The sequence below is a fragment of the Hoplias malabaricus genome, chromosome 2 (genome assembly GCF_029633855.1).
Source record: "Hoplias malabaricus isolate fHopMal1 chromosome 2, fHopMal1.hap1, whole genome shotgun sequence".
NCBI classification, from domain to species: Eukaryota; Metazoa; Chordata; class Actinopteri; order Characiformes; family Erythrinidae; genus Hoplias; species Hoplias malabaricus.
The window spans coordinates 62392387-62404954 of NC_089801.1; the positions used below are offsets into that span (position 1 = coordinate 62392387).

General features: G+C 38.9%; 1 protein-coding gene across 1 annotated transcript in view; it reads right to left on the minus strand.

Moving 5' to 3' along the window:
* Positions 1 to 12568, minus strand: part of LOC136677734 (B-cell receptor CD22-like) — a 50512-nt gene that overhangs the window by 23287 nt on the left and 14657 nt on the right. Inside the window, exon 6 of the mRNA XM_066655335.1 lies at positions 6324 to 6425. Coding sequence (XP_066511432.1) covers positions 6324 to 6425 — 102 coding nt within the window. The remainder of the gene's footprint in view (positions 1 to 6323; positions 6426 to 12568) is intronic.

The window sequence follows — 12568 nt, forward strand, 5'->3', positions numbered from 1 at the left end:
TAATGCATGTGTTTATTGTTTGAATAAAGCTGAATATTTCAATCAATTATGTTATGTTGGTTCAGGGCTTCATTAAAAGCAATAAATTAAAATAAAATGAGGCCAATGTGTCTTGGCAGCACTGTTTGCACATTCACTGTGTGCACCGCCTTTGGGAGAGAGAGATGCTGCATCTCCGTCTCTGGGAGCTGATGAACCGCAGAGAGAGAGCTGTGTCTCCCGCAGCTCTGTCTCTGGAAGCCAAAGAACCTTGGTGAGAAAGCCATGTCTCCCGTTGCTGTGTCTTTGAAAGTACAGGAGCCACAGAGAGAAACTGTTATGGCAAATCAGGAAGGAAGATCGATGCTCAAATAATTCTTTGGGGAGAAGAGAGGAATAAAGACACACAGTCAAAGATTTTCTCTTACCTTTCGAGTTTATTGAACAAAGCCAAGCCATATATAGGCTACAGTCACGTACACCATTTGGGCATTATTACATCATGTCTTGTTCCACCATCCCAAACATTCCCTTATTGGTGCCTCATTATCTCCAACTTTATAGCTGCCAGGAAAAATGGTGATAGATGTCCTTCAGTTGTTGACTGCCTTCCTTCTAATCTGCTCAGCGCCTTCCTCCCACAGGTCACCGTAACCACACAATGCAATAAGTCCCTTCAAGCACTAAGGCCTACATAATTTAGTAAGAATTAATCAAGATTAATCAAAACCATTACTCCCTGAATATATTATATCATTAGTTATTATTAACCATTACTCATTAGTGTTAATCTGCATTCTTCCATCACATTCCTCCCTTTTCATGATTTAAAAACATCAATGCATGTGAACTTTAATCATAATATTGCTAAAAGAAAATGCAAAAGATAACATCAACCATAGACTAGCTAAGCTTTCAGTCTAGGCATCATAACTCATGCACTTAAAAAAACATATTGAATGATTACATGTCAAATGATTAAATCAAATGATTATTTAAACTTCATAAAATCAACTTGAATTCAGCATTAATAAATGAAAAGTGAGTTTAATGTAAAAATTTACTCCCCATCAAATGAGGCATGAAATTGACTGAGGCATTTCAAGAGGCATCTCATCCAGTGGATTTCTCTCACGACCAGAGGCTGCAGGGTCAAGCTCCATGTACACATCTGCACTCACCATACTGAATGTAACAGAACGCTCAATAATTTTGATGATCACACTTCTGATACAGGGAATAATACAACATCCGATTAGTGCCTATTAGTACTAATAGAGAAATGATCACCGTGACAGCCAGTTTCAAGCTCAGTGCTCCCCATTTGCCAAAATAGGAATCAAACCATGCCATCCAGTCAATGTTTACACCTGAAAATCCATACAACTCCTCAGTAAAAGTTGTTAACTCCTTCATCGCCTTGTGAATGACCCGTTTGCTGCTGCGTGATTAGGAATGACTGTGCAGCAGTGATCACCAAACATGTGACACACACCTCCCTATTTTTGTTGACTGTTATCCATACACTGTAAAAAGTGGGACTGGGGTAAATTAATATTTAGTTAAAAACTAATAGTAACTTGCACTTAATAAAAAGACTTCATGAAGTTTGAAATAAAATTGAGCTAAATTCAACAAATTTGAACAAAGCGTTAATTACAATTTACAAGATTTTGGCTGAATAAAATTAGCTGTGATATGTTGAATAGAATTTATTCATATTTTATGAGTAACACCAAAGATCCAGAAAATGTAATAGATTTTACTCATTGGGAGGTCTTTAATTTTAATCACACACTTCCGCCCAAAGCATTTTGAAACTCGTGGACACCAGCATCACTGGGTTCTGAACGTCCCCGGACTTCCCAAAGTGAACAGCTTTTAAATTATTAATAGGGAAAGGACAATTTTTATCTAAAACTGTGTATTTTGTTTGAGGCGCTCTTAAATGTGGGGACACGCAGTTCTAAGCTCCGGATTTTTTAAGGTGGATCGGTGTTTTTGAGGGGGACGACGACAGTTGTTTGTATGTGGATGAATTTTAACTTCTCTGTAAGTTTTTAATTCACTGGATGAATTCCCAGAGACACTCATTTGTAACTCGATGGTGTTTAGTTTGTAGCACTGTCGCTAATGCAGTTAGCCGTCTCCGGAGTTTGGAGGCATTTCCACCTTAAGAGATCCCAAACCGCAAAACCATGGAGCAGGAACAGAGTAATCCTCATTTAACATTTTACGTATTATGTTAGCATTCCATACTCAGTATATCAGAATGCATGTTTTCATAATATTGTGTAGGAACACCTAGCTACATTTGTTTTTATTTTTAATCTCTTTGGTTTTCTGCTGTTTTTTTTTTTTTTTTAATCTATTTCCCAACAGCATTTTCTCTTTTCGCGCCATATACCCGATGGTTTCTGTTAAAGTAGACCATTCAGATCACTCTGAATGTTTACTGCTGTGTTATTTCTGTGTCAGAATGACTGTGTTATATTCACTGTTTATTTGCACTACTTTGTGTTTCGGACATTTTGTAGTGTTCGAAAACAGGCTGTAGCCGATTAATTTTTTCCTGTGAATCTGAATCGTAAAACTAAATTCGAGCGTGACTTGAGGGCACTACTATAAACAATGTGATTAGTACTTATTAAAAGCAAGAAAAATTCCAATTCCAATAATTTCTATAAAATTTTCTGACCTCACTGCTCACTGTCTACAGTCTGGTTTAAATGGTTTGACTGTATAGCAAGGTTATGTCTGTTTATATTTTATGAACATAATGAATTTGAAATACAAGATATCATATTTTGTTAACAATTTTACCCAATCAGTCTAATTAGGACTCAGGATGCACCTGAAAATAGATGAATAGAAAAGACCAACACTAAAACATTACACTTGCTGATGAAGTTAAAACTAATATTCATCTATTTGCAGGTGCCTGCTGAATCCTAATTAAACTGATCTGGTATAAGATGAGTGCAGTCTCAAAACATTGTTGAGATTTAAGTGGACCAACAAGTTTTAACCTTGCATCACATCCCCAAAATATATTCTGCCTGTGATCCTTGTTGTAGTTGTATCAATTTTCAATTTTTGTATGAATAAATGTTTCAAGAGTTGAATAAATGTTTACGTGGTATTATTTTTATGCACATTGACCTGTTGACTCGAACATGGCACAAAAAGGACAAATTAGGTAGATTTAAAATAAAACAATTATGGCAACAAAGTGACACGTGATATTATTGAATAGATGTAAAGTTACTATGATTAGTAAATAGAAACAAGCTTTCTCCAGAAACCTTCTACATGCTACTATTTGCCCGATATTTAGTAAATGTAAATCAATACTTGCAAGATATTTAGTAAATATTAATTAAGTTTACTCAGATAAATAGTCCTTGTGAAATTAAGTTGTACTTACTCAATATTTTTGAGCTATATTAATTCATATTTAGGCATGTTATTACTAAATCCAACACATTTTAACTGTGCATTTTATTAACATTGACATAATTTTCTTGCTTAAATTTAGTTAATTTATTCAATGAATGTTACTTAAAAATTGGAAAATTAGAATCTACTCATTAATATTACGTGTCACTTTGTTGCCATAATTTTTTTTAAGTAACTAATGGGTCACATTTTTTACAGTGTACAAAAATATAGTCAAACCCTGCTGCTATAGGGTTTTGTCCTTTGAATTAATCGGGGACCCCACGAGGAATGCCTATTGCATCTAAGTAAATCAAACAGTCTCCCATGAAATTTCTTTTGGCCCTGTGAATCAGCTTTTTAGTCGGAAGGTCAGACAATTTGAATTCAGGAAAAATAAGTGTTGGCTCTGCCAACATGACTAGTGCACATGTACCTGTCCAATTTGAAGGAAGGGTCGATCTAAGATGACCTTTGTTACCACACTGCCAGAATATGTCAGCCCTTGGTCTCTGTTGAGTCACCAAGTGCGTGTAACGTGGGGGATAGAGAGGATACATGTTCTGAAATGTAGATGTGTGATCAGACCTCAGTTGAAACACTTTTTGATTTTGATCAATCACCCACATGATGGTGCAACGCCCTGGAAAGCGGTTCGCTACAACACACATTATGTCCTTTGACAAGTTTCTGGTGTAACACTCATAGGGAGCGTCCAAACTGTCAACATAATCATCTGGGTTTTCAATCATCCCTGTAGGGGACAACATTAAAAAAGATTTAAACCATGTGGGACATTCACGATGCATAACTGAATAGTTGAATGTTTTTGAGCCAGCTGCTAGAGCACAATCTCTAGGACACATAAAGCCCCCCTTTTTTGACTGATCTAGGATGTCTTCATCCTTACACATTTTACCTTTATTCCCCTGCAGTGAGCATTCTATCTTTAATGGATCTGGATGCATTTCTCTCATGTATCTGGCACAAGTGGAAGCATTGTAAGGAAATGGCATGATAATTGGAACGTCCTGAGCGCCCATAATACACATAGCATGATGAATTTGTGGCTGTAGTAACAGCATATTTAGCCTTTTGATACCAAAGATTTATACATGATCGTATGGCATTGCTGTGATAGCCTGAACCTTGAAATGACCCAATCAATGCTGGTGCCAACAACATCAACCAAAAGATAAAGATTAACAGTTGGAAAACATTTATTCTTGCTTCACGGCGATCGCTGTCGTCCCTCTGTAAGGTTGGTGCCATTTTTGCAGTGCGTCACGTGGATCCAGGATGCGCGTCCCTCGACCTTCACCGCAGTTTCAGTAGTCAGCAGGACTTGGAAGGGCACAATTTTGCAAAATAAGCAGAGGGTAGGCAAGGCCTGCCATCTAAAGCTTGCCACATTCCGTCCTTGAAAACACAGCCTGCTTTGTGCCAAGCAGAACGCTCTGCTTCTAAGGCCTGCAAGGTTAGTTCTGTGTGAGGGTGGAGCTACGGAACACAGGATTCCTGAAAAAGAGAAAACATTGGATAATTTCTTTTTTTTTTCTTTTTTTTTTTTGCTGCTTCATTTGCAAAATGTGTGATGTGAAATGTGTCTCCCTGTGGATATCAGAAAAATTCCTGTAGGACCATATCATTCCAAAATCAAACACAGGAATATGCATATCAGTCTTACTCTCAGCCAGTTTGCATACTTCTGTGAGAGCCACCGATTCAGCTGCTTGAGCTGAGAATGACCCTGGCAACCTGCCAGAACACAAACACTCATGCAGAGACACAACAGCCAACTTGGTTCTTTCCACAAGTGTCATAGGTCGCTAACCCATCAACAAACAAATTGAAATCAGTGTTAGGAATATCCTTTAAAACAGATCTCCAGGAGCAGACCTGAGAGATGGCTGTCAGAAATCATCCCACCAACCACCAACATCAAAGTTTTTTTTTTTTTTTTTTTTAAACCATGATATCTCTAGAAGCTAGGATCACCAGATTTTCTGGAAAAATATGCACCTGTGCATATTAATATTAATTATAAACAACCCCATGAGAACTCAACAATGCATATCATCCCCAACTTTATTTGCACTTTGCATATCAGCAGTCTGGGACTGCAGCCAGTTCCTCAGGAGGAACTGAAACCCATACACAGCTCTGGTTTGTGTGTGTGTTCATGTCAATTGAGAAAACAGAAACCACAGCTGTGTATTAGATGCGGAACACTTGAGAATTTTACACTTCAGAATTTTTCTTTTTTTCCCCCTCACACCTCCTCCATGATACTGCCAATCATTCAAGGAGGTGCACTTGCACTGCAATGGACCCAGATCTCTCCACCCATCCTCAAGAAGTTTAGACAGTATATAGGAGGCTCAGAATGCAAAAATATACTGCTCTTTTGAACAAACAGTTTAAACAATTGCATTTGTGAGGGTGAGAGGATGATCTGAGCCACAGAGTGACAATTTACCCACTAGAGATAAACAAGCTTTAGCTTTTCACTTAAAACCCATCAAATTCCTTTATCAAAAAATCTTCATCAGGCCCTTCATGCATGTGCACAGTGCGATGAAGGTCCTCTACTGACATGACATTGACCCAGTCTGTAAGGAGGTCAGTGGATTGCAGAAATTTAGACTTAACAGTGGACAGTAAATCTGCTGATAAAGCCAAGCTTTCCCAGCTTCCACTCATATGTATAACAGCAAGCCACGTACCTGCTTCACCATGACATACATCACTGTATCCTCCACACAGACCTCGATGCCCACATAGACTCAGTATATATACATTTTACGGTCTCTTCTGCACAATACAGGAAAATATAATAATAGAAAAATCTCAACAATCTCAACAGGGTTGTACACAACACATGCGTAAACTCTAATGCAACTTACACAAAACATTCAGAGTTAGAGCTTTAGAGTATTTCTCTCCATAATCATTTTTGCACTTACACTTGTATTCTCCACTGTCCACAGAGCGGATTGTATTCATTGCGATGATCTCCTTTAAATACTATTTTTCCTTTAAACCAGTTACACTCTGGAGGTGGATTGACATCACTGCTGCAGGTCAGAGTCACTGAACTGTCCTCCACTGTTTCACCAGAGGGACGGATGGACACTGAGACACTCTTTGGATTGTCTGGAGGTAGAAGAACATATAACACATGAAGGTTATTAACTGCACAACATTTAACTGAAAATTTTATGATAAATGACAATGATCAGAGGGCATCACATACTCAACCAGTCACACACACACATGGCCACTCACCTCTGAATCAATTACCAATATTTGTGTTCGGACTTTGGTAGAAAACCTACACAGACACATGGAGAACACACTACACTCCTCACAACAACTGACTGAATGAGTTTTAACCCACAATTCCAGAACCCTGTAGCTATGCAACCAGGACAATATCACTTGTGCTATGGTGCCATCTTAATGTTTTAACTCTTACTTTAAACTTACTAGAATTTTTGACTCTGGATAATTTAATGAAAATTAAAATTTAATTAACACATATTTCTGTGAACTCTGGAGAATTTCTGTAACTGTGTCTTTCACTCATATTATAAATTATGGGTGGCATGGTGGCTTAGTGGCTAGCACGTTCACCTCTCAGCGCTGGGATTTTGGGTTCAAGTCCCATCTGGGTGGAGTTTCCATGTTCTCCCCGTGTCTGCGTTGGTTTCCTCCCACAGTCCAAAAACATGGAGGGTAGGTGAATTGGCTTCTCTAATAAAATTCCCTGGTGAATGAGTGTGTATATGAATGTCTGTATGTGTGAGTGAATGTGTGTGAGCCCAGATATGGATTGGCACTCTGTCCTGGGTGAAATCCTAGTGCCCGATGCAGTCCTCCAGGCGGACGGTCGTTCCTGGTCGAGAGTACACTGTGCGCGATTGGCTGCCGCTTCTCACCAGTGTGTGTGGATTGAGTGTTCTGAGCAGTGTGGATTGTAAAGTGTCCTTGGGTGGCTAGAAAGGTGCTACATAAGTGTAAAGATAGATAGATAGATCATTGTTTAAAGAGAAATTACTGCTACAGTTCAGCTCCGACCGTCAGCTTTCTTTTCTGAGAGAGAAGAAATGAATCTGTACTTGCATCTGACATTCAGAGTGACCTCAGGAGAGTTCAGACCCTGTACAGCACAGTGATATCTGCCCTTATCCTCCCTGCTGACCGACTGCAGGTGGAGCTGGTCAGTTCTGGAGGATAAACCATGTCCATTTTTGTACCAGGTGAATGTTGGACGGTAAGGCAGACTGCAGGAGGTTTTACATGTGAGAGTGACTCTATCTCCCTCTGTCACTCTCTCAGGAACCTCCACCTGCAGAACTGTAAATTAGAGAAATATGTACACAGTGCTGTCCTCACGTTAACTGAATAAATGTTTAATTTTGTTGTGAATTATCTGCACGAGTCCGCTGTTTAAAACTCACATTATATTGAGAAACTACTGAGACTTCATATTTTGTTTGTTTCAGTTTTTAAATTTCACAATGTATTTGGAGTAACACACTGAAACACATCTGGACTGGACAAGTACTGAACTGTGCTCTTCCAGGACTAAACAGTGTTTTTCTCAGGTGTGGTGTGAATCCTGTTCACCAGTGAATGAAGTACAGTGTCTTATTTCTGCTGATGGATCTTACCTGTGACAGAAAGATCAACTCCATCTGCACCTTGATACTTTCCTCCAGTCTGATCTGTTATAAATCTGAAGTAGTATTTACTCTGGTCCTTTTCTGTCACATCTGTCAGTCTGAGGGTGCAGTTGTGTTGTTTATCTCCAGTGAATTGAACCCTGTCTCTGTACTCTGTGTCATTTAACAGATCAGGAGGCTCCACACTGTTTGCAAGCCACTGTTTTGTCCAGAAAGCTTTTCGCACTGAATGATTACTTGAATATGTGTAAGTGCAGCCCATCATCACTGAAAAACCCTTTAGAGCACAGATAGATTGAGGGCTGTAATTCACACTACACACATTCTGAGCAACACCTCCTGCAACACACAATATAGAAATGTTATTTCTGTTGGTTTTACAATTATCCACTGCTAATATCTAAGACTGAGTTTGGAGCAAAGTCACAAAATGAAAAGGGGGGGTTGCTGTTAGGATAATGTTAGAAGATAATGTTAATATAATTAACTAAATTAACTGAGCATTGTAGAGATGCTGGTGAATAATGAGGTGATTTAGGAACCTTATTTAAAACTTTAGATTTAGAGGTGAATATCTGTATTTGGAGAATTATAGTAGAAAAGTTCTAAGTACAGAATGTAATCATTTTCAGAAAACTGCTTTCTTACGATTGCGGGGAAAAGTTGTTCCCTCTGGTTTGTTTACATTCAGAAGCTCTGTGTATTTCTAGGTGGAACAGTGTGTTTGAGGGAAATATATTTAACTAGTCTGAATGTTTTTATTTACTGTTTGAATTACCAAAGAAACACATTATTCCAGTTTAGTTTTGTAGCACTTGTCTGTAATGCATTTGGAGATTTTTTCACATTAAGTGATCCAAAACAGTAAAAAATAAGTCAATATTACCGACCTACTGAGCAGGAATAGAGCAAAATGTCAGTTAGTGCTTTTCAAATTTCAGAGGTCTCTTCGTTGTCCTCCATTGGAGGTCATTTATTTACCCATTCACAAACACTGGGCTGTCATAAACACATTGGACTGGTTTTGCACACACAAACAGACTAGAGAGCAGCAAATGATGAGGACAATTTATAAAGTGTATATATAACATAACATATATATATATATATATATATATATATATATAGTTATAATTTCTTGGTTAAAATCATGATTTATGCCTTTTATTGATAATCATTGGATATGACCTGCTTATTAACAGGTTCTGATGTGCTCTGTTGATGAGTGAATGGTCTCTGTCTCAGGAAAGCAGAGCATTTCATTTTCTGTGCATGGGACAAATGTAAGTTTAATCTATAGTTCACAATGAGGCCTTGCAAGACGAAAATATTATCACCAGGGTCACCATTGTAAAATCATATTCCTTGTAGTGATGGGAATTTCGGCTCTTTTGGCTCGGCTCTTCATAAAGAGCTCTCTTTCGGCTCCTAAATGGCTCTTTGTTTTACCACTTATTTCCACTGGTACAGAACAATATTACCTACATTTTACATGATTATATGGACAAAATATTATTGTTCAATATTAAAAATAATAAATAGTGTTGCAATGGCCAATTGTTTTTATGGCTGTCTTGTAATAACTCACTGATTGCACTCACACATTCAATTGTATAAATAACCGGATATTTATTTAAACACCTTAATAAAAAAATCACTTGTAAACTCTGAAATATAGCCAATGGAACCCAAAAGGTAGGTATTACAAAATAGCTTATTAAATTAAATAATCATCCATTTCTGGGTAATAAAATAAACAAAAACAAAGTGCAAAACAGCAGTATTCAATGGCAAAACAACCACAACTGTCAACAAACATTTAACTGATTTAACATTTTCTTCAACTATTTTTTGGAAGGCAGATTGGCATTCAGGAAAACCAAGTATCTCAGCTTGGAGGGGCTGATCCGGTTTCTTCTCTCTGTTATTATCTGCCCAGTTTTTGAAAAGATTCTTTCAGAGGGTACTGATGCCGCTACAATACACAGTTGCCCTGCCATCACCTTGACTAGCCATGGGTAAACTGAGGCCTTTGAATGCCACCAGCTCAGTGGGTCTTCTGTTCTTGGAATAAGAGGCTCCTCAAGATAAGACCGTACTTCCAGCATTGCATCTACTGAGGGAACTCTTCTTGCAGTGTCCTCTGTGGCTCTTGCATCAAATAGTTTCCAAACAGCAGATATCTGTTGCTCCACTTCTGCCCTTGCTCCTCCTTCTTCTTGGCCTTCTGGTTGGCCTGGTTGGAAAGTGCTAACTGAAGTGGATCTAGTTCCTGCTGCTGTTACTCTCTGCAGTGCCTCATCAACTGCTCTATCATCATTAAAGGCCAGCCTTTTGAACCTTGGGTCCAGTACAGTAGCTTCAGAGAGAACAATGTTGTACTCCATTCTGTGAAACCTTCTGTCCATAGAGGTGCAGAGTGCAGCCACCATCTCAATGACACTCTCATTAGTTGCTTGTGTTTGGCGGTCGGCAGTTATTTTTTGCAGACCCCTGCACAGTAGAAGCATTTTGGAGGCAGTCACATAACTGAAAAAGAAACAAAAAAGTATTATTACTAAATCTAATATAATCTGTTGCTACATTTGTTGGTCTTGCATCTAGAGATTCCTTATGACACAGCTTATAACAATAATTTTACCAATATAATTTGACATTCACATTTGTTATGTGCTTATTTTGATATTGCCAAGTTATTCCTGTTCAGTATTAAACATGTATGTCCAATTTTGTATGTAAACACACCATAAAATTTACACACTACAGTATATATTAAAAAAAAAAAAAAAAAAAAGAAATATATATATATATATATATATAATTTACCTTTCAGAGCTGATCTCCACAGTGACTTGCTCGAAGGGTTCCAAAATGGAACTCGACTCCAAAATGACATCTCTTGGACAAGTCCCCATTCTTCTTGTCTGGGTGCGTCAACTGGGGCACTCGAGAGGGCCAGGGTCGAAATGACAGCATCTTTGCTCTCCAGAAGTCGTCTCAGCATATAAAAGGTTGAATTCCACCTTGTTATGCAGTCTTGTTTAGGTTTAGGAGTCTTAGTTCAGGGAAACCCATCTGGTGCTGTGTGGATTTAAGTTTTTCTGTGGCTAGTTTTTCACAGACATGAATGATGTGGTTGTCCTTGCAGTCCAGCAATCAGTAGTAAGACATACAGCTGTTGCTTTTTTAACTCTTTCTTGTAGTACTGAATATTCTCTTTCATACAATCTTGGAAAAATTTTTTGGGAGAGCGTCTTTCTGCTTGGTAGTACATATGCTGGATTAAGAGCTTCTGAGTAACCTTTAAATCCCCTCTCCTCTACAATTGAAAAGGGTTGGAAGTCTTGTGCAATCATTATGGCCAACTTTTCATCAATTTTGGCTCGTCTTGCTGGTGTCAATGTATTTGTCACAAAACGGTTTATGGAGCTCTGTGTTGCTGTTCCTTGACATGTACCTTGACAGGTGTTGGCATGCTAGCCTGCCTTTCTTCTAGATGAACTGCTGGATGTATCGTTCTCAAATGCCTATGAAGATTGTTAGTGGAGCCTGCTCGAAAAGATATTGTGGTCTTGCAAATGACACATTCTGCCGTTGCATTATCATGATTTTTAAAGTGCAGCCAAATACTGCTTCTTTTCCTTTCGGTCATTTTTCTCCCTCCGGCTCTCCCTTTTCATTTTCCTCCTGTTTGTGTTTGCCATGTGCGAGCACTGCACACACCACCAAGCAGGGAGGGGAGGGGTAAATGCCACCCACCCCTCCTCTCCCTGCTTGGGGGTATAACCCTTCGCTGATTTGTACCTTTGCTTGTTGTTCTCTGATTGGTTGAATGACAAGCCTTAGAAAAAAATGGCTTGGTCTTAGATGGGAACCGGCTCTCATCGTTCACTTACAAGAACCGGTTCGTTCGCGACGACACATCACTAATTCCTTGTATTAAAATGCTTCATTTCTAAATAAAACACTACTGTCTAAACACCGGGCGACATGGTGGTGCAGCAGGTAGTGTCGCAGTCACACAGCTCCAGGGACCTGGAGGTTGTTGGTTCAAGTCCCGCTCTGGGTGACTGTCTGTGAGGAGTGTGGTGTGGTCTCCCTGTGTCTGCATGGCTATTTTCCAGGTGCTCCGGTTTCCACACTCCAAAAACACACGCTAGTAGGTGGATAGGAAACTCAAAAGTGTCCGTAGGTGTGAGTGTGTGAGTGAATATATGATTGTGTGTGTGTTGCCCTGTGAAGGACTGGCGCCCCCTCCAGGGTGTATCCCTGCCTTGCTCCCAATGATTCCAGGTAGGCTCTGGACACACAGCGACCCTGAACTGGATAAGGGTTACAGATAATGAATGAATGAATGAATGTCTAAACACCACTGAGATCAGATTCTGCCTCCATTGTCTATGTAAGGAGAGAGGAACAAATTTGTTACAAAATCCAAGCTCACTCTTTTTCATTGCTTACAA